This window comes from Pithys albifrons, chromosome 11 (assembly GCF_047495875.1).
Source record: "Pithys albifrons albifrons isolate INPA30051 chromosome 11, PitAlb_v1, whole genome shotgun sequence".
NCBI lineage: Eukaryota > Metazoa > Chordata > Aves > Passeriformes > Thamnophilidae > Pithys > Pithys albifrons.
The window spans coordinates 20,942,164-20,967,871 of record NC_092468.1 but is presented as its reverse complement, the minus strand read 5'-3'; the positions used below and the strand labels follow the sequence as shown (position 1 = coordinate 20,967,871).

Sequence of the window (25,708 nt, the reverse complement as noted above, 5' to 3'; positions counted from 1 at the left end):
AGTGTCCAAGGCCAAGGTGGACAGGCTTGGAGCAGCCTGGGATAGTGGAAGGTGTCCCTACCAATGGCAGGGCTTTGGGATTAGGTGATCTTTAAGGTCCCTTCCAACCCAGATTGTTCTGTGATCCTTTTATTCTATGCTGTGACACCATGTCAGAGTTGCTGACCTGAATCTGGTGTCCAAATGTTTATTTTAACCAGAGCTTTCCATTGCTTTCATTCTGTAGGCCAGTATTATTGTTTGTTTATGATTTTGGAACCATATCTGAATAGCCTTCCTGTTAGTTTTGGTCATTGCTATGGTCATCATGAGATTAGAACGAACACAGCGCCAGATGTCTTGTGACCCATGACTGATATTATAATCAGTAATACTAGTACTAATAAATTATTGTTAGTATGAAAATCAGTGCTAGAAATATGCCTAGATTATGCAGAATATATGGAGACTGATGGTAAATGTGAGAAAGGACATGTTGTGGATCTTTCTGCAGCAGATGCTGGTGACCTTGCAATGTGACCTGAAGGGCCTGAGGTGGTTCAGGATCCTGTCCTGCATTGAGCTCTGTGTACTCAACTGTTTACACCATGAGAATGTTTCTGTCGCATATTCCAACCTCCTTGTATTTATCATCTCATGGACTTGGGGTGTTTTATTTATTTACTTTGGGAGCAGCGAATTTGTGGCCATCAGTTCAGACCACAGGAAATCCAATCGGGCAGGTTGGAGACCAGCCAGCTGAGTGCCCTAATTAACAGGAACATGTAATTAAATTTTAAGCAGATGTGGCTTGGGCAGGTGGTATTTCCTGAACACATTTAGTTTCCCGCCTGTACACCCTGTATGTGATGGATACAAATAAATGCTCCTCCAGCGGCTGTGGAGAACACTGAGCAGTTGGTCTGTGCGGGTGCTGTGCACTCATCCAGTGCTGCTGAAGCTGCCACAGCTCAGCTCTTAATGGATTGAAACGAGTTCTGAAATCCTGAACATGTGTAAACATTTTTAAAACTCAGCCTGAACAAAGTTTGTGGGTAGGAAAAAAGCCGTGTGCATAGGAGGCTATAAATAAAATAACCTGATATGATGCATTTCTTGCATTCTTTTGTGATTATCTGCAACCAGCTACTCTTGGGAGCATCCTATTAGACAAGATAACATTTTGATCTGACATAGCTTTGCAAAATACATAAATTCATTGTGACTCACAAAATTTGAAAACAGCTGCTCAGCTGACAAATTGGCCCATAAAAATTGCAAAATCACATTTGTTTTTAGTTCTTATCTAAATTTCAAAAAATTGCCTTACCAACAATTTCAGTGAACTGAAAGAAAATAGAAAATAAAAATTTACAGTCAAAAGTTGGGAATAAGGCACTTAGACTCCTAACTCTGCAAACCTGTGATTCAGATGGTTTGGGTTTGGTTTTGGTTTTGATTTTTTTTTTAGTAGACTATTTCCCCATGCTCATTTCAGTACAGACATCAAATCTGTAAAAAAACCCAAAACTTACAAACAAACAACACTTGAAGTTCTTCATATTTGAGGGGAAATTTTGCCCTTGTAGATTTTTAACAATTGCATCTATAGAATCCTGCTGCAATTTTAGATTTGTTTTCTGGGGGTTTATAGCAATTTAATAGGATTATCTGAGAAGTAATTTTGTCATCCAGTTAAATCATTCCACTTTTAGATTGTTGGAGTGACCTGTTGTAGTTTTTCAGTGTCTGTTGAGTGGTGTTTGCAGTGTCCCAGTATATCACCAGCAATGAGCAGCTGGTTTGTTCACAGTACCTCGCTCTCTCCTTGCACAAGCTGTGTGAGAAAGTGCAGTTGTAGCAAATGACTTTCCATTAAGCCACGGCAGGTCTGTGTTCCCCGTGGTTACCAAATTGAAAATGAAATCTGTGTATTTTGCGTGCGTTCATTTATCTTTTATAATCATCTGTTAAGGAATGGCCTTTTGAAGCTGTGGAGGCTGCAGAACACCTGGCTTTATTATATCTTGTGTCTTGGTCTTATTTCAAATGCTTTTCCTAACTTTAGGACTTTGAATCTTCAGCAGTGGTTGTCTGCTCCTCTTCACTGGGCAGTAAAGTGCAATTGAGACTTATTTGCACAAGTATTCTAATAATGTGTCTTCATAAACATTTTTTGATCTTGTCATCATATCAGAGTGCGAAGACTTTACCTCATTGATTTGAAGGAAGGTGTGCTTTCTTGAGTTTTAATTTCAGTTTTATCTGTTTTTTTGTCAGTTCAGGAACTGAACATATTTGAGATAGAGTGGAATGCTCATGAACCAAGTTTATGTCCTGTTCTCATGTACATTAGTTCCATATCTGATCTGTATTAGGAAGTAAAGGCCAGTAATTTTTTGAAATCTCCTTGAGAGCATCCTATAATGGCATAGTAGTATTCAGACTGTTATTGTTGAATGTGTTGGCATCGATTCTAACTTGAGACCAAACCTTAAGTCTGTGGTGACTCCACTTCACTAGACTATGTAGATTTACACCAACTGAGGTGTGCCCATTAACTTTTTGGTTATTCCCACTGAATGAACCCGAAAAAGTACCTGAATGAAGTATCTATTTAAATGTAAGCAAGAGAATAAAAAGTTAAAGGCAATATTGTAAATGGAAATGGCAGTCACATGGCTGTTGGTTCCTACTGAGTTTGCAGCCCTGGCAGAACTGGGAAGCACCGTCATCTCCAGGGCTGCTTCCCTCCACTGCTCCCATCTGCCTGCTGTTTGTCCCTGAGCCCTGGAAGGTTTAGGAAGTAAGGTAATTGAGAATTTGTAGAGAGGGACTAAAATGCATGTGAAGTGTGGGGATTTTTCTGAGCTGAACTGCCGAACTTCACACTTTTCTGAATTTGACTGGGTTTAGGAAATACTGGGTTTGCATTTTATGCTTATTATACAGTTAGTATGTGAAAAAATGAGTTAAAGTACCTCTGAGTTTAAGTTCGTGCAGTCACCATCAAACACAAATGCAAGTTAAAGATTGTAATAAATCTGAAAAAAAAATCTTTCTGGTGCTGTTGCTAAGATTTATCAAAGTAGTGTAATATGTGCTGATTTATTGTAATATAACAGGTGTTTATAGTCTACAATTTGATTTTAACATGCTTTAAAGACATTATGGAGTAAATAGTGAGTTTGCTCATTTCTGTAACTTAATCAGATATGCAGTCACAAAAGTTTCAAAGACATTCTTATTTAATCATGAAGAGGGAAGTAACTTTTCTTCTATTACTAAGGGAGCAATTTGCTTATTGTATCTTTCTCTCTTAGTACCTGATTCTTTTTATTGCAACTGAATACTTGTTGCAATGTGCCATAACCTTATTGGCCTGGGGTAAATTTCTTTAATTATTTATTCTATAAATGTTTCTGTCACCTCAGGGAAATGCAGATATTTTGTTAATGATTGTGTTAATCAAGCAGCTTTCTGTATTTCTGCACTGCCCAAGTTTATGTCATTACTTTAACAGGCACAGGAGATGAAATTGGAAACTTGTAATATACTGCAGATTGGATTAACTCATCTGTTTGGTGTAGACTGCTTGAAGAATTATTTTACATAATTTAAAATTATTAAATCTGCAAGACAGTTATTCTTCCTGACATGATCCCTGAAGTCTTCAACATAAGTCCAGTGTTCTTGTAAAGATTTTGAACTTGGCTCCAGAGAGGTTATTCAAATACAGTGCAGCCTGAGATACAACATGTTGCTTTGAACAAACACATTTTTTTAGAAAAGGATAATAATTTCTTTATATAAATATATTTTAAAAAAAAAACCTTTCTATGTTGGAATAATTATTTTGCCTAGGTAAGATGGTGATGAGCATTAGACATTTGAATTTTTGAGCCATTTCGAGATGTAATATGTGTTATAACTTCTTTCTGCCTTTTTAAGGTTTTTATGTTATCTGGGCAGTAAATGTTCATTTTTAAAGGTCTGTTCAACCACAAGATAGTTTTGTTGAGGTGAAGAAGAGAGTCTTTGTGCTTGACTTCTGTCATAAGCTTTCCTTGGTGAGGTACCCCTTGGGGTTAGTGCAGATCCTTCTGGAATTAGTGCCAGTACTCTGAGCCAGGAATATCCCACCTGCAGCACCACAGCTGGGTTTTGGGTATTGCAGGGTATCTGGAAAGCACTTGGTGTGATTCTCAAATGCTTCCTGGTTGTTTAAAAAGACTTTGTTTTTCACCCATTGCTTTTTGGTGTATGCAAGAGAGCCACGGTATTTTCGAAGGTCTATTAAGACCTTAAAGCAGCTAAATGTACTTGGCCTTTTTGTGAAGAGAAGATTGTGGGCAAGAGAAGAGTTTCAGGCAGTCTCAGTATTTCTGTGCTTGGAAATCAATACCTCTGTGATCCTTAATCTTCCTTTTCAGTACTGAGAGCTTCATCGAAACACACACACACACAATCCTCACAGAATTCAGCAAATAAGTTGTTCTTATTTGAATCATAACTCATTTTATTACTGTCCTGCTTTCCTTACATGACTGGTTGCCTACAGAATTAGGGGAAGGCCTTTAGCTGCCCCTTCAGCATTGCCTGTTCTCTATGGTTACCATGAGAATAGTTGGAGCATCTCAACTTGTTTGGCATTTGCTGGGGAGGAGGGTGGTCCTTTGGTGCCTTCATCCTGTGGCACATCTGGCAGCCTGAGTTGAACAGTGATACAAGCCCAGGCCAATCTTTCAGAATTCTCAGTAGAGGTGTCAGTAGTTAATTTCCAAGTTTATCTTGTGTACTTGCCAAGCTGGTGGCTCAGGTGATTCTACAGTGCAGGTAGGAAATCTGAGGAAGGCATCCTGACAGTGAGCACAATATTGGGGGAACAGTTCCATTTTGCTAATGAATTTGATTTACTTGATGAATTTAAGCCAAGTATATAATCACAACTAATATTCAGCATCACGTCCTCCCTGAAGTCCTTGAAATGTCACTTTAGATTGTATTCTTCCTATTTAAAGATTGATTAAATTGAAGCTCTATCAGAAATTTGATCAGGACCAGATATATGAATTTAAAACTGTTACATGATAATTTCTTTATTTCATTTGAATGTATTTTCTATGCATGTTTTTTATTTTTTTATTTTCCAAAAAGCAGTTGCTTTTGTCTCATAATTGGTAAGCAATTATTTGCAAAGAAATGCAGGATTCTTGGTGTTTTTTTACACATTTAGTGGTAGATTATGAATAAAATTATGCATACCAGGGTAGAAGTGTCTTGGTGGGAAATAAACTAAACCTGTGCTTATCTGTGTGTTGTGGTTTTTTCCCAGAGATTTGTTGCAGTTCTCTTGGGAAGATGATGTAGACATTGCAAGGAAAATTCTGGTTCAGTGGCGCTCCCAAGGCCTGGAAGATGTGCGGCTGGTGAATTACTCTGTTCTGCTTGACCTCCCAGGCTCCTCTGCAAACACAGTCACTCTGAAAAGCAGCGGGGAGTGTTTTTATCCCAGTGGACAACAGTGCAGCAGAGACCCCAAAACGCTTCACAGCCAAGACCTCCTGTACTCCTATGCAGCTTACTCTGCCAAAGGAACTCTTGAGGTAATGTGACCATTTGTCTCTGTCGTTTGTGGTGAAATAGAGTTAGAAAACGTCAGCTTTTGTTGAACTTGACTGGAAAATGGCACATAGGATAATAAAATTATTTAGGTAGGTAAAGACCTGTAAGATCATCAAATTCAGTTGTTAACATGGTGAAATGCCCAGTCTTAAAATAAGAATATTGATGTAAAATATGATGTGGCCAATCTTAATCTTACAGTTTTAATTCAAATATATACACTGATCAGTCCTGAATGTTTCTTATGTTATATATATAGATATAGAAATATTTTAAGTGTCTGTGTTTGTGAATTGCCATATTTTACTTGGATGTAAAAATCTGAAAGCTGTGTCTAGAGCTACACTTTGTCCTTGCTGATATGTGAGTGCTCCTGGTTTGAGGGATGCAGCCACTTTCTGCACTGAGTCTGGTGGGAGTGCTGGGCTAATACCTGGAGCCCCTGAATATGGTCAGGCATTTCACATACTTTCTTTTCTAATAATTCAATTGGCACATCTGCTCTGTTTCCTCTTGAAAACCCCAATTTGTAGTTTTATTGTACTGTAGCTTTTGTTTAGGAAGTTTTGTCAGTGAAAAGATCCTGCCTATTGGGATTTGTTACTTGCCAAGTGAAATAAGATGTTGGATTATCTTGTTTTATCCTGTTTACTGTCTTCACTGTCAGCCTTCCTTTAGATCCTTTCCAAATATATTGAGGGTGCACAAAGGGATTATCATTTCTGTTTACTTTCCTAGCTGAGATAGTATAAATATCAATAAATATTTCTGAAATATAAAAATTGCAATTTCACTGCTAACTGCATTACTGTTGTCTTTCTCCTTTTTAAAATATTGTGTGTTTTTCCAGTTGTGGAGGGAGTTTTCCATCTTGCTTTCTTTCTTACTTAAAATACATGTTTGTTTTCATGTCTTAGAACACTATCAGACCATATAAGAAAAAAATTTGAATTGCTTTGTGTTTGGAGGAACCTATTCCAAAATACTTTTACACTTTGTGAATATATTAATACTTAAAATTATCGGTTACTTAATTTCTAACATGAAAATTCAACTGTCATCTATTTTCCTCTTGTTTGTGACAGTGTCTGCCCATAGAGTTTACTGATACTATGTAAAATGCTGTGGAAATCTTGCAGTGACTCAAAGTGGGGAAAGCTGCACGATGGTAACTAAGGCATTTTATGGTCTATTAATCTAATTTTGAACTTTGGACTGTAGGAAATAAGAGGACTGGTAGAAACTCAGATCCTTAAGTTTCTCATCCTGAAGTCATCAAGCTTCAGCTTCTTTTTCTCAGAAACATTGAAGCTTTTTAGTCCTAGAGAGGACTAAAAAGGGATGGAGTTGTTCTTCTTTGGGAGAGGGACTTCTCTCCATCTCCTGTTTTGGTGTACTGACCATGCCTACTTTCCATACTAAGTCTCATGAGCCTCTGTTCTGGTGCTTTATCCACTATGAAGTTTGTGTTAAGAAGAGAAATGAAGTAGGCAAGAAGAGGTCCTCACCTACATGATGTATTTCTTTAACTTCTCCATGGGCAAATAAAAGTACTAATGAATGGGTCTTCCCTCTCATATCACTTAAAAACTCCACATTTAATATTATTTTCTCATTGTAACTTAATAAGAGTAACTGTAATGAGATAAAAGTACAGTTGTGACCTTTAAAGTTTTATTTCATAAGAAAATCAATGTGTTGCTAACAAATTCATCAGATTAAAGGAAATCCAATGTTCCCGGAAAAATCACTGCTGTTATTACCAGCAGCACATGTACTGCTTTCCATTATGTTTCAGGGCAGTTTTCTCTGTGAGTTCAGCAGCAATGAGGACCACACACACTGTACTAATCACAAGGGTTGGACCTTGACTTTGACAAAACTCCAGGCTTGTACTTGAGCCAAAGAATTACTCTCTGTGGACAGTTTTGCAGTCATTTCTTTGAGACACCTTAGCACCCTTACAAAACTTCAGATCTGTTCTTTTATTCTTCTAAAAGCCCATCCAAAACATCCTGAGATCTAGAGTTTTGCCTAAAAGGGAAATTTCCCTGTTTGTTTAGGCTACAGATGAGTTGGTAGTGATCTAACCATCCTGACCACTAATCTCTACTATTTAAAGTAGTGGAAGTAGCAAAACTTTAAATGAGAAGTAGCAGGTGGTGGCTGTTGCCATCAGAAAATGACTTGATTGCTTGCAGTAGAACTGCAAGTCACATATTTTGAATATCCTGCAGTGGGTTGTGATTGTAAAATCACAAGAGTTTTCCTGTGAAAAGGTATTTTTATAACAGCTACTCATAATCTGAATAATTTTCTTTCAAATGTGACACATTCTTAACAGAAAATTCCTATTATGTGTCAGCTAATCAGGTTGAATTGCCAATAATACTTCGGTGCTGCTGCTTCATTGTATCTCATTTGTCTATTTGGTTTGCTAGAAGTTCAAGCAAATAAAAACCCATTAAGCTACTGCAGTCTGGCTACCAGCAGAGCTACAGCTCTGCTTTCATGTTGACAAGGTTATTTGTAGAACAGCAAGACTCATTTTCTTTGACCACCTGTCACATCCATTCATCATATGGCCATTGTATATGAGCCATCCAATTTGTGCTTTCTGGTAACGGTCTAAACAGCATTGGTGAGTAAAAATGTGAGCATTTGTGATCTGAAATCTACTTCAGAAACCTACTTAGTGCCATTGTGATGGATGGTGCACTTTACTACTTCTCTATATTTCATCGGGCTGTGAAAAGGTGACACCGTTTACCCATCACGGTGACAGGCAGGGCAGCTTCAGTTCTGGAGAGGGCTCTCTAGTCACTTTGGAAATAGATATTGCAGCAGTTATGTAAATAATCTATCGTAGGCTAGGTCAGTCTAAGGAAAGAATGACATACGTGAAATATATTTTTATTAAAACTTAAATATCAGCCACCTCTTATAGAGTTTAAACCTTTTGTCTGCTTGATGAAAACAGGAAAGTTGCTTTGGCCAACAGAGTGCACATATAAATGGAAATTACATTGCCTCAAATTTATGCATTAAAGCAAAATGTATTGTCAAATGGGATCTAGGCAGTCTGAGTGAGTGTAGTGTGGTGAATCCGAATGTGCTGCTGCCTTCCTCCTCCGTGTGTGGTGGTGCAACAGCTGTGCCTGTGTGTGCTGCCACTGGTGGAAAGGTGGAGGGATGAGCTGCAGAACCACCAGTGAGAACTGATGAGAGGAGTGGTGTGAACCCCCAGAGATCCAGTGTCCTCTTCAGTACCACACTGGTAAGCGATGTCAGGGTGGGCACGGGCTGTTGCCCATCTGTTGGCACAAGTGGTGGTGATACCCAGAGTGCAGGGAAGGATAAACAAGGCTGTGTTTTGGGTGGCAGTGCAGCAGAAGGCTGGGTGGTGCTTGTGGCATCTGGGCAGTTGGTGGAGCCCACTTTGGCATGAGAGATGTTCAGGGTTTACTCCATCCCCTGTTTCTTCAGCATCTGTAGAGACAATTCTAACAGCTGTAATGGTTGGCATGTTGGGACAGTGTTCAAGGACAGACTAGTTAAAGCAAAACCTTTTCTGAAATTGTTTGTGTGACCTGAAGTTTTCCTCACCATCCTTTCACCTTAAGTTTATTCACTCTTAACTTTATGAAAGTGTTAAGGAGCTCTTGGCAATCCTAAATCTCGTTTAATACTTTAAACTGAGATATAAGTGTCCTCTGCTGTATGGCATCATCTCATGCATCTACACTGCCTCTTACTGGAATAACTGCTGAGTGCACCAAATCCCTGTTGATTCCTTTGCTGCTCCTCTGTCCTTTCTTCTTTTTTCCCTTCCTCATGGATGCTCTCAGCAAGCCCAGCAAAAAATAGCAATGTACTGGCATGTTCTAGAAATGGAAATGCATATGGAAGCAGGGGTTTGATGGGTTCAGGGACAGAAATGAATCATGCCCATCTCTGAGGCAGTTCTCTCAACACTCAGGTGTGTCTCTTTAGTACTATGACCCATGCTCTGCCTTGCATTCCACAACTGCTTGGACTTCTCTGCTCTGTCACCTCACTTGTCTGCCATCATCCATGTTCCTGTTTCTACCAGTTTCTGTTTGCAATGTCTGATTTTGAGCCCTTTTTACTCCCAACTCAGCCAGTGGTGTCTTTGATTAGTTTTGGAGGGGCTTCATTGAGCAGACAAGTGAGAATTCCGACTGGTTACCTCTATCTACAACAGACAGAAGAGACTCTCTACATCTGCTGATCACCTCTCAGCCTGCCCTGGTTCATTTGTTTCAGTGACATTTTCTCAGCTAAATGAGAACCCACTGCAGAGATTAATGCAACCTGAAGCAATATGGGAAGTACAAGCCCATCTGTTAAGCTCACTCAGTGATCTTCCCACCATTCTTCAATCTTGGCAAGACAGGAATAAGGGAAGCAGGACTCAGTTTGCTGTCAGATCTTCTTTCTTAGGGAGGGGAACTTGCTCACTTCTTACCAGCTACCCTATATTCTTATGGCTGTTGAGATGTGTCCTCTCCTCATCCATCCCCTTCTTTCTCTGGTCCTTTGCTCTGCAGAAAGATGGGAGTCTTTCTGTCCTCTACCAGCTATTCCCTCAACCTTTCCCACTCCGTCCCGGCTCCCCTCTTGTGTGTCCTGCCGTCCCCTCCCCTCTGTGCTCAGGTTTACAGAGCTGCAGCCCTGTTTCCTGGCAGTACTGTCAGCTCTCTGCATTTCCATCTGGAGTTCCTCTGGAGGGACAGTGCATGGGGAAGTCCTTGACCCAACAGCTTGCTTTCATTGGATTCGGCTTCATTGTACTAGAAATGTGATTAGTGCACCCTTATTATCTTCTGTCTTCCCTCCAGCTAATCAGTAGTAATTTCCTTGACAATATTTCAGAATTAAGATTGGTGTCAGTGGGTTGGTTTTAGAAAATTTTAAAATCTTCCCAGGTTATTTTTCTCCCCAGGCAAAATTTCCAAATGAGCCTTCTGCAGCATGCTCACTTGCACATCTTGAATTCCAAAGGCAGGGAGTGCGTGTAATTTAGATTAAATAATCACAGCATCTCTCGCTAAGTCCTTCAGTCATTTTTGATGGCACATTGGTGCAAAATATCAAGCTAGAGGGAACCTTGATACATGTGTGCATTTAATTCTTTTAGGCACGTCAAATTTAGTTCATTATTGTCTTTATTAACATTTTGAAAGATTTCTTCTCTGAAGAGACATGCAGTAGCTAAAATGAATCCCTAGCAACTGCAATCAGTTTGCAGATGGTTAGGGCTATAGGTTGAATAACACATAGACACAAATGAGAAGAATCATGTGATTTTTCAGTAACATTTAGATGTTTTAGAGGAGCTTTATTTATCTTTTATTTATAGAAGAGTTTCTCAGAAACCTCTTCCACAAATAATCATAATTTAGACCACTGCTCTGCATACCAAGTAGGCACAGCAAATTTTCAAGACACTCTCACTAAGAATATAGATTTTAGAATAGGCTTGACCTTTAAACAGAAAACAACATTCAACATTAACTACAGCATAGCTGCCACTCCATTATAATTACATATAGAAAGCTGTGAAATGCGATGTGAAGTTTATATAATTTAAAAATGCAGGCAAGGCCTCCAAAAACAATCATTAAAGAGATGTCCTGCAGAACATCCTGTCAGTTTTCTGGCATATATCACATAACCATGAATAAATAAAGTTGTACAGTTCCCTAAAAATAATAGTAGTTCATCATGCACAAAAGCCCCGATTAATATTGCTGGAAGATTTTTGTGTCATTGAAGGGCAGAGTTCCAAGGATGCAAATGCTGCTGTTGCAAAGCTTTTTGCTGTCTTAGAATTGTGAGTCAATACTGTACTTATGTTTTACTAATAAAGTGTTAGTAATGACATTTTAGTAATAATGTCATTAATAATAAAGAAGGTTTTTTAAATGATAGAAAAGCAAAAGGTTAAAAGGTGAGGCATCTTCATATCTTGAGACATAACAGATCACTGAGCACTTCCGTGCCATTGCACAGAATCAGCTGAAGGCATTTCTTGGTAAGGCCTCTGTATGATATTTGAGGGGGAGCAATGTTGAACCATAAACAGTATTTATATTCCAATTGCATGGTAAAAACTAAAGGGTGCAGACCCCGAGGACTTGAGAAGTGTATTGGTGCTTTATTTAGGCTTTAATGCACGCAAAGTTCATAGTGAAATAAGTGGGAATTACATCATTTTTAAGCAGAGTTTTGGTTTTTTTTCAGTTAGTAGTCACTGTGAGAGAATATGAGTGAAACCAACTTCTGCAAATACCTGGATCTCTAAGAAATAATGTTCTTTTTAACGATCTTATTTATTTTATAACTTAGACCCACTGAGTTGCCATCACTTCTGCAGTTCAGTAGATATCTGGGTTGGTACCCACTCAGTCAGGCTCTAAGTGGGAATATTTCTGCCAAATCACAAAACACATGTTGCTTAGGCAGTGCCATCTTATCTCTCCCTGTAATTTCTTCTGTATCTTCTTAGTAAATATGGACCTGCCAATAACATACCTGTGGGTTATTTTCTGTTTAAATTTTCAAAGGTAATATTCTCTGCAGAGGAGGAATTCCAAGTCAAAAAGCTTCTGCTGTGAGCTGTTGGATTGGGGTTTAGGGATCTTTTTCTTTTAAATTTCTTCAGAATTCTGAAGGTTTAAAACTGCCTCAAAGGAATCTCACACTGAAAAAAGCAAAAAATTCATTCAGCAGAGAGACTATAAAGCAAATATCAGCTTTTAAAAAACTGCTAGAATGAGAAAAACATAAGAGGAAATAACTACAACTGGTATGAGAACAATAACATAATTTTTTTTATTTATATAACACTTAACCCTTGTCCCTAAAACTACTTAAAGGACTTTATTGTTTAAAAGTGTAGTTTCATGCATTAACAATAAAGAAGTGCTTAAAATGCTACTCAGTTCTATGATAGTTACAAGTGACTGTAAAATACAGTATTGATTAAACTGTTGCTGCTTCTCATTTTTTTAGTTTATTTTAAGGAAGAGAAGCAAGTCTTAAAACCTTTCAAGGAACATGAGCAATGCAAAAGCATGTGTAGTTGAAAGCAGAGTTTACTGTGCATGTACATCCTGTATCTGGGAGCATGGGCAGAGGTTTCTGACCCTGGCAGACTCAGGCATGGAAAAGGAACAGATCACTCTTCTGAAGCACTGCACTCGATTATTTTGGAAAATAGACAAAAAGTCTAAATAATGGTTGAGTTAAAGCTGGCAGCTGAAAAGAATCAGCAGGAACTGTTTTAGTCTTGGACGCAGCGTGATAAATCTTACCAGCTGAAGCCTTAGCAATGTGTTTTATCTCTGCCTACCAGTATAACATCTACAGTCTATATTGGACAACATTTTGTCAAAATATTCAAAGTTTATTTCTTGTAATGTAATAATATCAGCTTATTTGATGTGTTTCTATGGGAGTCTCTTTTTGTCTCCTTAAAATCCTTTTTAATATTTTGAAATGGAAGTAGCACTGAAAATCCCAAACAGGTCTGAAGTTTTCCTATCTCTGTGTTAGAATGTGATGATATTAAGACCAAATGTAGTCTAAAGTCCAAATATAGTCTAAGATGAGCAGTTGAAATAGTGGAAATAATTTCTTTAAAAAAATAAACATACTGAACCGGTTTAAATGTAATCTAAACTATTAAAGGATAATGCTGAAATTATAGAATAATTTGGTGAGGACTGCAGCTTGTCTGACTTCTTTGTTGAAGAATTTTGGCATAAAAGAGCAAAGGATGTACCTCTCTAGAGACTGCTTTGAGGAATGCTCTAAACTTGAATGCAGCCTTGGTGGTAGGAAAGACCAAAAAATGAAGAAGACCTCTCTCAGAGCAAACCCTTTGAAGTAAATATCTTTTGGAACCTTTCAGAGCAGGATGAAAAAAATACTCTACTGTGACACAGCTGTTTGAAATATATATATATAAGAACTGAATTCTTAAAAATGTAAAAAAGAACAAAAAGCTAAAAAAAATCCACCCAGATATTAGCCATTGAAAAGTCTAAGTTTGGTATCCAGGTGCTGTTGACAGAAGTTCATTGGCCGTGTATGTGAACTGTGAAAATGCAAGAGCCTGTTCACTGGCTGGACTAAAATGGCCTGAGAAAAACCTTTTGTTCAGAAATTCCCTTTAAGCTGTTTGGAAATACAGAACTTCTGACTCCGCCTACCAGTTGCAATCCCAGGAGAGAAGTAGCCTCTAATAAATAAAAGCAAACAACAACAACAACCCTACACCAAACTCAGTGCAAACTCAATAAAGATGAAAATACACTGATCTTCCCTTTTCCCAGGTTTAGGCATTCCTAGGTTTTTATTCTCTCTGATATGCTGTCTCTTGCACTAAATACAAATAAATCTCATGTCTAACCTCATGTAATGAATATTAGTTACTGTGTTTATCTCACTCATTAGGAGGGCCTTAATGTGAATTAATTGTGAGCTATATCAGTTCTATTCTCATAATTATTTTTTGTGTTCCTGTGCTCTGCAGTTCAAAGAGAAGGTCACTAATCAATCACCAGATTGTGACTGGCCCAAGAGTAGAAGTGCGTGAGAAAGAAGATACTTCAAGAAATTTATCTTCCTTTCACTGAATTATGTTACCATACAGAGTTAGTCTTGTCTCCTGAAAGATTCACTGCTTCTCACTGGTGTCTTCAAGGGGCAGACAGAGGTGAATGAGGATAGAAGAGGTCTGGCAATGGCTTCACTATGAGAGAGCAAAGCTGCTTAAATATGCAAGAAAGCTCCTGCTCCAGTGTCATCCAGGAGGGAAGTTTCTCTTACTGCAGGTCAATTATTGCCAGGCACGATCTTTACTTGGAGAGAAATTGAGAGAGAGAATTAATTTGAAAGTTAGAAATTATGTTACTAGCAAAAGAAACTAAAGCATCAGTTTTCCAACAAAAAAAAAAGATTCAAAAATTTTTCCTCATCTTTGTCAATGTTGCCCTTTTAGCTATAAATCCTTCATGTCTTAAGGCTGAAGGAAAACATTACAATTGTGTTGTGTCAAAAAATAAAATCTAGATTGAGAAATTGTATCAGTATGGACAGTGTTAAGCTCAGGATCCAATGGCTAAGACTGACTCTGAGTTGATTTTATTGCTGTTGTCTTAATGCCTGTAGGGTTGCATAAACTTTCATAATTGTCCCATTTTCTCTGCAGACAATGAAGATAATTCATTCCCAATATGTGGTGTTTGTAAAGTAGGTACCAAAAATGTAGTGACAAAAGAAGAAATGGGGAGGGAACATTCTCGGAGATGTTATGAGTAGTGAACATTGTTAGAGGTGACCATTGTATGGTCATTGTCTTGTCTATTGACAAGTCTCTTGTATTTATTAAAATTCAGGAAGCACAGCAGTTGATGTCAGAAGAGGGACCATTAGGGACATGTGTGGTTGAATCACACAGCACATCCTGAGCTCCCTCCTTCTGGTTTCCTTTTGTTGATTGATCAGCATCTGGGGCAGGAGAGTTTGTAACAGGTAAAGAGAAGGAGCTGAGCACAGATTTCTGTGGTGACTGAGAGTTCTCTAACAATGTATCTACTTGTTTTTATTGAAAATTGAACCATCAAGTACTATTATTGAAATGGTACTGAGCATTTCTGTACTGCTGTGAAAGAGGCTGAATTCCAGGCTATTTGGAAATGGAGGGAATTTCTGTCCTGATCCAGCTCCAGAGCTCTGGATGGGCTACACTGATGTCAAAGCTTTCGTGTTAAAGAGTAAAATCGATTATATGATGGCAGGTCAGGTTGCTCCTCCTTTCCATCAAGTTGCCCAGATTCCAGACTCTTAAGAATTTCTCATATGTTTTTAGATAATGTGAAACTTTTTCCAGCTTTTCTTTTGAGATGCGGTTTAATAGGATGTCACTGTAAAAGGTAAAGAGTTTCCTGGGACCCTTTCTAAAAAGAAGCAGGTTGTGTCCTTTGAATTGGATTTTCTCTTTTTCTCCAGCATTTTCCATCCCTGCTGAGAGCACATGAACCAACTTCACAAATTCTCTGTGGTGTTTCTGCCCACATTTAGAGATGAATGCTCAAAACACCTGTGTGAAATCTGGCACAATTGGGGAAAACCTTCACCTTAGCCTTTGGAAACACTTAGGATAAAGGTGATCTACTAATTATCCTGTAGCAAGGATCCCTGGCAGGGACCTGTCCTGAACTACCATTTAATCCTTGCTGTTATTAATAAAAATAAAACATTTTAAAACTCTTTGTAGTTGTTCTGAAAGGAAAACTAAATTGTGCTGCCATAGAAAACCTTTAAGTGATTAAACAATGTAGATTGCAGTATAACATTGAATGACTAAATCAGAAATCCAAAATCTTGAGTGCACTTTAAAAAGCAAAACTTGAAAACCTGGAACAGAAAAGAACTTTGTTTTCTTCCTGATACAGTATTATTATCTATAAGGCCTGAATTGCACACTGTCTCTTTTTAAGATGTCTGCTTGCAAAATGTTAGGTGGCTGAAAACTAGAAATATATACTTGTTTAATCACATAGAACTGAGCTGTTCTCAGGTACAGCCCGATATAGATATAAATGTGTATTTGTCCTGGTCAATCATTTGGGCCACTTGAATTTGCTATCACTCAAACATATTCCCTGGTTTCACTGGAGTCCTTTTCTGTCATCTGAATATATTTGTCATTTTAGAACATATTTTCTCCAGTCCTTTTCCTACAGATGTAATTTAGAGACCTATAAATCTGTGCAATGACTCAAAACAACAAAATTCACATGAGATGGGAAAGATGTCATTTTCCTTTTCACAACTGCATATTTGCTTCTGCAGGTTTGCTCAAATGCTGCTTTAACACTCAGATTGGTGTTTGCACCATTACATGCTTGGGCATCTCTCTCATTATGTTCAAGTACATGATGTTTGGCCAAGCAAGAGCTATAAGTACTTTGTAAAAGAGCATTTATTATAATTTGGAAAATAGAGTTCTCCCCAACATTTCTGAAAATTCAAGTGCTCTCTTAATGGAGTGGATGACCTCCTCTTGCAGAAGTGGGCATAGAAACCCAGCTAGCCTATATATTGCATTTCCCTGTGCATGTGCTGCTATGAGAGTTCATTGGGAAATGGGCTTCTCATCCTGTGATAATTGCACTGTTTCAAAATGCATTGTCAGGGTTTAACCCCAGCCAGCAGCCAAGCCCCAGGGAGCTGCTCTCTCACTCCTCCACCAGTGGAACTGAGGAGAGAATTGGAAAGGTAAAAGCTGGAAAACTCATGAGTGGAGATAAAGATGGTTTAGGGAAAGCAAAAGCCATGCACGTAAGCAAAGCAAGAGAAGGAATTAACTCACTGCTTCCCATGGGCAGGGAGGTGTTCAGTCACCTCCAGGACAGCAGGGCCCCATCGTGGGTAACAGCGATGGAAAGACAAACAACATCACTGCAAACGTCCTCTCCCTTCCTCCTGCTTGCCCCTACTTTTTATACTGAGCATGATGTCATATGGTCTGGAAAATCCCTTGGGTCAGTTTGGGTCACCTGTCCTGGCTGTGTCTTCTCCCTCCATTATGGAAAGCAGCAAAGGCCTTGGCTCTGTGTAAGCCCTGCTCAGCAAGAGGAAAAACATCTCTATGTGATCAGCCCTGTGTTCAGCACAAATCCAAAACGCAGCCCCACAGCAGCCACTGTGAAGAAAATTAACTCTACCCCACCTGAAACTTGTATGGTTCTGAATCATGAATTCTGAACTGTAAGCCTGGATGTGGTAAGGCTGTTTTCTACATATTTTTGTTTTGACACAGAAAAACTGATTCTAAAAAGTAAACAACTGAGCAGAGTTGAAACACCTGTCTCTAGGGAATTAAAATATCAAATGTATTATATGGTAGAATATTAAATATTTCAGTTTTACTTAGATTTTAAAGCACTTTCATGTAGTGCTCCACTACATGTAGTTGACCCACATTCTGTCTTTGATGCTGTTTGCATTGACAGGACATTGTTCATTTCACAGGAGATGACTTTATGTTTCTGGTTGTGCAGGTATATGCTCATATTTCACTGTTGTTCATGTTGAGTATCTGAGCAGGTGGAGGAGAATTCTCCCAATTCAGTTTTGTATCTCCTCTCCCCAGCTGAGGTGGAACCATCCCTGCCACAGCTGTCCTGAAGAGTCCATTGTGTGTAAAGTGCTTCTGGGCATGTTCTCTAAGGTTCAAGCTTCTACTCTAAAAGCTTGTGGCTACTGCAGGAGGGAATGCCTGGTTTTAATTCAATATATGACAGAAAAGCCATTGGAGGAGCACAATCTGCAGCCTCTGGGTGTTTTGCATTGATTCTCTGTGTGTCAGAGAAGCCAAGGAAACCTCCATCACACTGCAGCCCAGCCTGGAGAATTTGTTGAGTTCAGACACAATGAGACTGAATCTAAAGCCCCTTCCATTGAAAATTTTAAAGCCAAGTTTAAATCACACCATTATAATTTGCTGTGTACATATGTAGCTTATGATTCATTTTTTTAAGATCCCACATCATAGCTGATTAATTTCTGTTTTGTTTAGTTTATCCTCAGTCTTTTTAATTCATAAATGTATATTTACATGAATAATTACCTCTAAATAAGCTAAACCAAGTAGGCTGGCAAATACAGATTACTGTTTTTTTCTTGGAAAAGTATGATCAATGTGACTTTATGCTTTAGGAACTAATGGTACAAATAGCTTTGCTGTTAACTCTTATAAAGAGAGGGATATAAATATATTAAACACAAATAAGAAAGAATCATTAAAATTTAAAATAATATTACTTGTGAAGTGACAAACAATCAGCACTGCTTTAAAAAAGTCTGAAATAATAAAATTTCTGATAGTATTTTAGACATCTAATGATCTCGTGTCCTTTAATGTTTTATAACAAAAGGCAATGTTCTTAGAGATTTTAAAATAAAGAAATATCAGTTTAATGTGACTGACAATAACAATATTTTATTTCAGAAACTTGAAAAGCTAGATTTATGTTTATATAGAGTTAGAAAAGATGAAAAAATATATACTCTTTGGATATCTTGCTGGATATCATGAATTAAGAAGTTATATTCAAGTATTATTTTTGCCTTTTGGGAAACCCAAAGGATGTGATTTGGAACAGAGGAGGGGAGTATGAAAGAATTAAAAGAAGGAAACATGAAGTTGAAAATAGATATAGAAAGAGGAGTCTACAGGATGAGAGTGATCTACAGGGATCTGAGCTGTGTCAGCTTAGATTTATTTGGGGCTTTGTAACCATAAAACAGTAAAGGTTCTTTTCTGTAGGCTATAAAAAGGCTTCGATCTTGATTCAGTCTCTGTCGGAGTTGGTACGAAAAGCCCTGCAATAAACAGAAGCAAACAACCAAACAAATTTAACCTCAATGTCTTTCAAAAGTGATTCTGGGACAGCAAAAATGACCTGTAGGAGAAGCTTCAGCTTGAAGCCTTGTATGAGCTGGACAGGTGGGACGAGGAGAGAGTGAGCCTGAAATGTGGCTGTGACTGAACTCAGTCTGCAAGGCCAATCTCCATCAAACTGAGGTTAAGGAACATCTTTTTCTCCTCCTGTTTTAGTATAAATTACAGTTTTAGCTGTCATTGTACTGCAGTGTGCAATTTTATATAATAAAATCTAGACACAGAATGAACCCTTTTTGACTGTAAGCTGATGCTGTGAGTCATATTGAACTACTCCAGAATTTTATTGTAGGAGAAGAATATTGAAGCAAAAAAAGAAAAAAAAACCCTCTATAGAGTAAGGTGCTAACAACCATGAGGAAAAAAAGGCACATCTGTTTGAAGAGCAGTGCTTGCAGGTAAAATTCACTAGTTACTTAATGACCAAATAGTTCTCTAATGACTCCACACAGGTCTTGCTATGTGGAGCAATATTGAAGTTCTCTGATTTAAATCTGCCCAGACATTGTTGGTCAGAAGCATCTGATGGTATTGTAGCAGAGCAATATCAGCTTCAGTTAATCCAGATATGTAATCATTTGCTTTTTTGAGCACAGACAGTGTGCTCAAATTCAAATTGCACAAATAATCTCATTTTGGCATGCCTGAGGCTTCCTGAAAAATCCATTAGGTTATTAGTTTTCAAGGCATAAGATTATTTTTCTCATTCCAATTTTCTAATAAGACATAAAAGGAAGCTCAAGGATAGAGGAATCCTGGGACACTAGAAATATATCTGGATAAATAGTTCCCAAATTTGGCCATGAAGGTAGAAGAATCTATTTTCAAATACACAATTTAGTCATTCACGGGATATCTCAGAGGTGTTTCTGTGTAATTACCCCAAATTATTGACATTTCCCAGGCAGTTTGGGAAGGGCCAAGTGTCACAGGACACACAAAACACTAATATTTGCTAGCAGAAGACGGCACACTTGGATTTTGAGATGTTGTATGAAATTTTTCCTAAAGAAAATAGAGAGTGGAAAGGTCACCAGGGGTTTGCAAAGATAGTGTTATTTCAAAATTATTGTAAACACTATAATGGAGTATGGTGTTTTCATGGAAACTGAGTTCTCCAGGAACACATTTTTATTATGTAGCAAAAACAGCTCTATAAGAAACAACTTTTTCATGTGACAGCCCTCCTGCCCTAACATCTCTCTTCTTAAAAATCAGTTATCTGCCTCAAATTCTTCCCTTTTTCTCTGTTGTGCTAAATGGTGAAATATACCCTTAATTGTGTGTTCTCAGATCTTTTTCTCTTCTATTAATGCTGAGCCTCCCAACACAGACCAGAAAATAAAACTTACTGCACTTGCACTTGTCTGCAGAGAGTCCTAACAATGAAGGAACAGACGGACAGATCCTACTCATACTAAGTGTAGTTGTAAAAAAAGTCACTAGTTTGGCACGTTATTTTCTCAGTTCAACTTTCAGCTGTTTGATTGAATTAGAGACAGCAGATGCCACAGGACTCACAAACATGCATCTCTATCTGTCCTTCTTGCCTGGAAGCAGTGAAGTGAAGGACAAAGTGTGAAAGGTAAGTTTGGAATTACCATTTCCTTGTGCTCAACAGGACCCTGAAGGAGGCTTGGGGAGTGGCAGTCACAGGGAGACTCCTGTGGCTCCCTGATTGTCGGGGGTTCCTTGTGGCTGGAATGGGAGCTGCAGCTCCTGTCAGAAGGTGTAACAGAGTTTACACCAACAAAAGATTTGGCATACTTAGGCACAGCTCTGTTATCTCCTCTTTTCTTTCTTTCTCTTCTCTAGTTTTAGAGAACAGCTAGTTTTCTATTTGCAGCTTTCTTTGCATTCAGTGGTGTCCAGCTTTGATCTACAACCAGCTTGAGTTTACTTTTATGCTCTGCTGAATGCTGCCTTCAGCCTCAATTTCAGAGCTGTGCAAATAAATTATAGTGAAGTGTTTAATTAAAGTTCGCCTCATGTCCTGATTGCAAAATGCTGCCTTCCCAGATACAATTGCAAATATATTTTGGAGTTTTATTTCAGACAGGATGACTAGTTGAAGGTTGTTTAATTGTGATTGATTGTGCATTGGATGTTTCTTTTGCCTTTATTTTGTGGGAAAAAAAAATGGAAATAGCAGCTGAATTTTGAAGGACAAATGAATGACATTGACCTGGATGAAAGAAGGGGCTCTAGTAAGCCTGAACAGTTGCTGAACTGAGGGTTGATAATTCTAGAATTACATATTTGATATTTAGTTTTCTTCAATACTTGGGGTTCTTTAGGTCATCCGTTTCCAAAACCTTTTGGTGGGTAGGTCAGGAAAGTGTGCCTGACTGTGCTACTGTTTATCAGCTATTTTCATACTGCAGCTTCCATAGCCCTGACCTCCTCAACAGTTTGTACTGAAGCTGTTCATGAATATGAGTCAACAGGTTGGTATTTGATAAAATATATTCATAATCTGAGGTTACTGAACAGAGGATCTGACAACAGGTAACATAAAGAGAGTTTTCACCCCAGCCATCCTGTGTTCTGCTTCTGGTTTTGTTTTCTGCTGAGTTTATACTTTTAAGTTTTCTTTGACATTGATCAGTAGTGACCTTAATGAGTTCTCTTGAGAAATAATAATGAAAGTATTCACTTGAGTGTTGTGCTGTTCTACCCTGAGCTCCTCAGTTTAAGTGCTGCTTTCTTATCTGCACTGACTCCTTCTGCATTTTTGTGGTTGTGCAAAACATCCCTTCCTGGTTTTTGAGTTCTGTGGTGTTTGCTGTTTTTTTTTTTCATGTGAGTTCTTCCCTGAATCTTCTTCATGCCATGTGTCCCCCTGGCAAATCAGTCTCAATCTGCCTCTTAGCCAGTGTGTTGGATACAGATACATAATGCTGTTATTAAATCCCTTTCCTCAGTCAATTGGGCTGATAACAATGGGATAGACAAGCATATTTTTGTTATTAGTTTTGACCTAATTACCTTTTTACTTTATTTGCCTTAGCATTTATAAAGCAAGGTTTAAAAAATAGTATCCAGCATCTTCAAGACCCCAACTGCCACCTGCTTCATACAGTTATTCATACTTTTCCTTTTAAAGACCTATTGTGCTCTTTGTTCTCTATGACTAGATGAAGTACACCATTTTATTCTGTTTCATTTTGGAGATAAATACAAGAAATTAGGAAAAAAATCCATGACTGTCTTGATTATGGCATTTTCAGAGTATTTTTCTGTTCTGTTTTAGAGGGATTTTATTGAAATTTTTAAGATAGAATGTTTACAACTCAATGAGCATAATCTTGGGACTTAGAAACTAATAATAAGTCTAACATAAAATAATTACTTTTCCTAAAAATGTTTGTTTTATTACCTACCCCTACTTCATTTCATGCATGGGGGAATACTACTGAACTCCATAATGCACATCACAATTTGTTCCTAAATAGTCATATCTTTCAAACAGCATAGCATGAAACAATTCGAGGAGTAAGTGCCTAATTCTGGTGGATAAAACAACTCATTCTTTAGCAGTTTCCCAGTTTTAGGGTAAGAGGATTTGCTGTTGCATATCTAAACCAAGTAGACAAGTGCCCTTTTTCAGCACCTGATAAAAGGATGAGTTCTCTTTTGTTTTTGAACAGAATTATCCTACCATAGGAAAGCAGTTTATCGAATATGGGTAGTTGAGGGCTGAGTACTTTGCTTTTTAAAAAGCTGGTATGTGTAAAATGAGGATTATGTTATGTTGTAAGCATTTCTTAAAAAAAAAAGAAAAAAGAAATAATAGAAAATTTAATCTTTATTCATTTCTGGAGGTTTTAGGAATGTTGTGACTAAAACAGGCCTTCATGCAACATAAATGGTCTGTCAGTTTCTGAGTGGATTATTGAGAAGGTAGGAGAATTTGGATTCAATAGAATCCCTCACCATTATTTCAGAGATGTATCTTTTCAATATTTTATGTTGGAAGTAGGGGGTCCAATTAGTTGGACCCCAGTTAATTAAATAATAACATCCCCCCTCACCCCCGAAAACAAAGCACCAAACCAAAAACCCCTGAGCTAGTGCTGATGTGCTGTATTTGATGAGATATTGTTATCAAGTAGTGGAAAATATTTTGTTTTCTATTACAAATCTTACTAAAGTATCTATTAGTACCTATGAGCTTCTGAATTGTGTTGCCAAAATGTTATGACTTTGTTCTAAACTCTTCCAATGGGTTATTAATTTTGCTTATTGGGATGAGCCATGTGTAGTTTTACACAAGAGAATATTTTATTCCATTTTTTTGCCATTCTAGCTGATTTTAAATCTGAGATTAGCTGTGCAAACCTCCAGCTGCTGGCTATATGTGATGTTGCCAGAATGTGAGAACCTGCTTTGGTAGATGTGCAGTTTTTCTTCACAGTTCCCCATAAGGTAAAATTCAAGGTCAAAGATTTGTGATGAGAAGCACTTTAGACTTACAGTGAAATAGAAGTGTGCAAGTACCCTTAAAGATGGACAGTTACAGGATGTTTAAGTCATACTTATTTTCAGGTGAATGCAGAAGAAAAATTTCTAATATATTGAGCTTTGACATGTATATCCTTCATGTGGAAGATGTGTGATGAAAGCACATGTAAGTCTGTTGTATTATACCCAGCTGCTCATTCATTATGTACATGGACTTCTTCCATGTACTCTCAGTATATGAATGTATTTAATAGCTCTGGCATTGGAGCTTGCTTTTAACATTTGGAGCCTAGAACATCGTTTGCAGAGTGTTTGGGGCAGCAGGGAGTCAAGTTTGATTCTCACATAATTAAAAAATGAGCTGAGCTTTTGCAAGGCCTCTTATTTTGCTTCTCTCTTCTTGAGCTCGTATTGTTGCTTGGGAAAGACCAGTGAGCAGCACTTGAAGATGCAGTTTGCATCCATAAATTAACTAAGAACATCCAAGGGCAGTTGCTAAATGCATTAGTAATTGTGCACACATGTAGTTGTGTCGTTTCCAGAGCAGGGATAGCACCCTGGAGAAGCAGCTTGCAAAAGTGATGTGTGGAGGAGCAGCACATCAGTGTAGATGGACAGGCATCTCCTTTCCACACAGGCACACTGGAGAAGCCAATGGGTTGATTCCTCATTATGTTCTATCTCTGTGTATTGATTTTGCCTTGCGAAAATTCAGTGCAGTTTCTCTCAGATGAAAGATGAAAGCTCTGACTTCTGCGGTGGGAAGGTAAGTGGGAAAGGCAATGTGTCCAAAGGAATTAGATAGAGGTGTCCCTAGAAACCAACCCAGGTGTAACCTCCCGTAATCTCTCAAGCCATAAGACTTTTGAGATGCTAAGAATTATTGCACTAAAGTGTAGTTATTTACACATATATAAGTACAAATTAAAATAAAGATCAATTCTACAGGATCAGGTAAAATTTTATGAACTTAAGAAGTACCCTGGTTAATACCCTTTCCTCATCTGAGGTTAATTTCTTATAACTGGCAGGTTGAGATTAGGTAAAACATGAAATACCTTCTCCTATTACAGAATAATCTTAATTTTATCCTATTTTTCAAATATGGTGGTCATACAGGAAAAAATATATATTGGATGGCAGCCTGTAGTCACCATTTGAATTTTCTTATTAAATACTTTTCAAGTCCTTTAGATATCAAACCCCTGTATATTTTAGAAGAAACAGTATGAAGTGCAAGCTTTTCTGTTCTTACATTTCAGTAATTTGATGTTAAATCTGGTATTTGCTGATCAAAAGTGTCTTAAAACTTGGGCTGACCTTTCCAAATACTTGGTTTGTACAGGACTGGTGACATGCTATAGACCTGGAAGCTTGTTATTTTAAAAATTTAGAATACATTTAATAAGACAGGAACCTGGGCAAAATTTCTGTGTGCTTCCAATTTAAATGTTGAGATGCAAACTCAGACAAAACATTCAGATACAGTTTCATAAAGGTTAAATACTTGCCTAAAATACCCATGTTCAGGAATCTAGTAAAATTTCACACATCCCACACGTTGAGAACAACTGTTGCAAGAATTTAAACACTTTGTGTAGCGATACCCAAAATCAGACCTGTTGCCTTTGGCAATGAATTCACACTTAAGTTACCAAACTGTACTGAAAGAGGAACTTTTCCATCTTGTACTGCTCCTCTTAATTTTTAAACACTGATGTAATATTCTTGTGTCTTCTTGTACTTGTGTTTAGTGTGAATACTGTGTAGGGATGTAGAGGTTCCTGAATGTCCTCAGCAGTGTCCTGAGAGGTTCATAACACTCTGAAATAGTAATGTACAAGACTGATTATCCTCATGCTTTGTCTTCACCATAATTTATTGCTATAAATGTGTGTGAGAAAATGTCCTTGGTCCTTCTTGAATTATATATATTTTTAAAAAATCCTTTAAAACATCCTGAAATATTTTTCCATTACTGCCATTGCTTGAATTTAATCATAACCTAGAACTTTATTATATTTCCTTGCAGTGGCCTAACTGAAGAGCTGGAGATCTCCATGCTCTAAACACTTTCAGTTGGAAGTGACTTTAAAACAAATTAAAATAGTTATTAGAAGAAAAGTTTACATATCAGAG

General features: G+C 37.8%; 1 protein-coding gene across 10 annotated transcripts in view; it reads left to right on the top strand.

The window, feature by feature from the left end:
* NAALADL2 (N-acetylated alpha-linked acidic dipeptidase like 2) overlaps nucleotides 1-25,708 on the top strand; it is a 439,661-nt gene that overhangs the window by 237,376 nt on the left and 176,577 nt on the right. For all 10 annotated transcript variants that reach the window (XM_071566282.1, XM_071566279.1, XM_071566281.1 and 7 more), the window contains one exon: nucleotides 5,315-5,585. In XM_071566282.1, coding sequence (XP_071422383.1) covers nucleotides 5,315-5,585 — 271 coding nt within the window. The remainder of the gene's footprint in view (nucleotides 1-5,314; nucleotides 5,586-25,708) is intronic.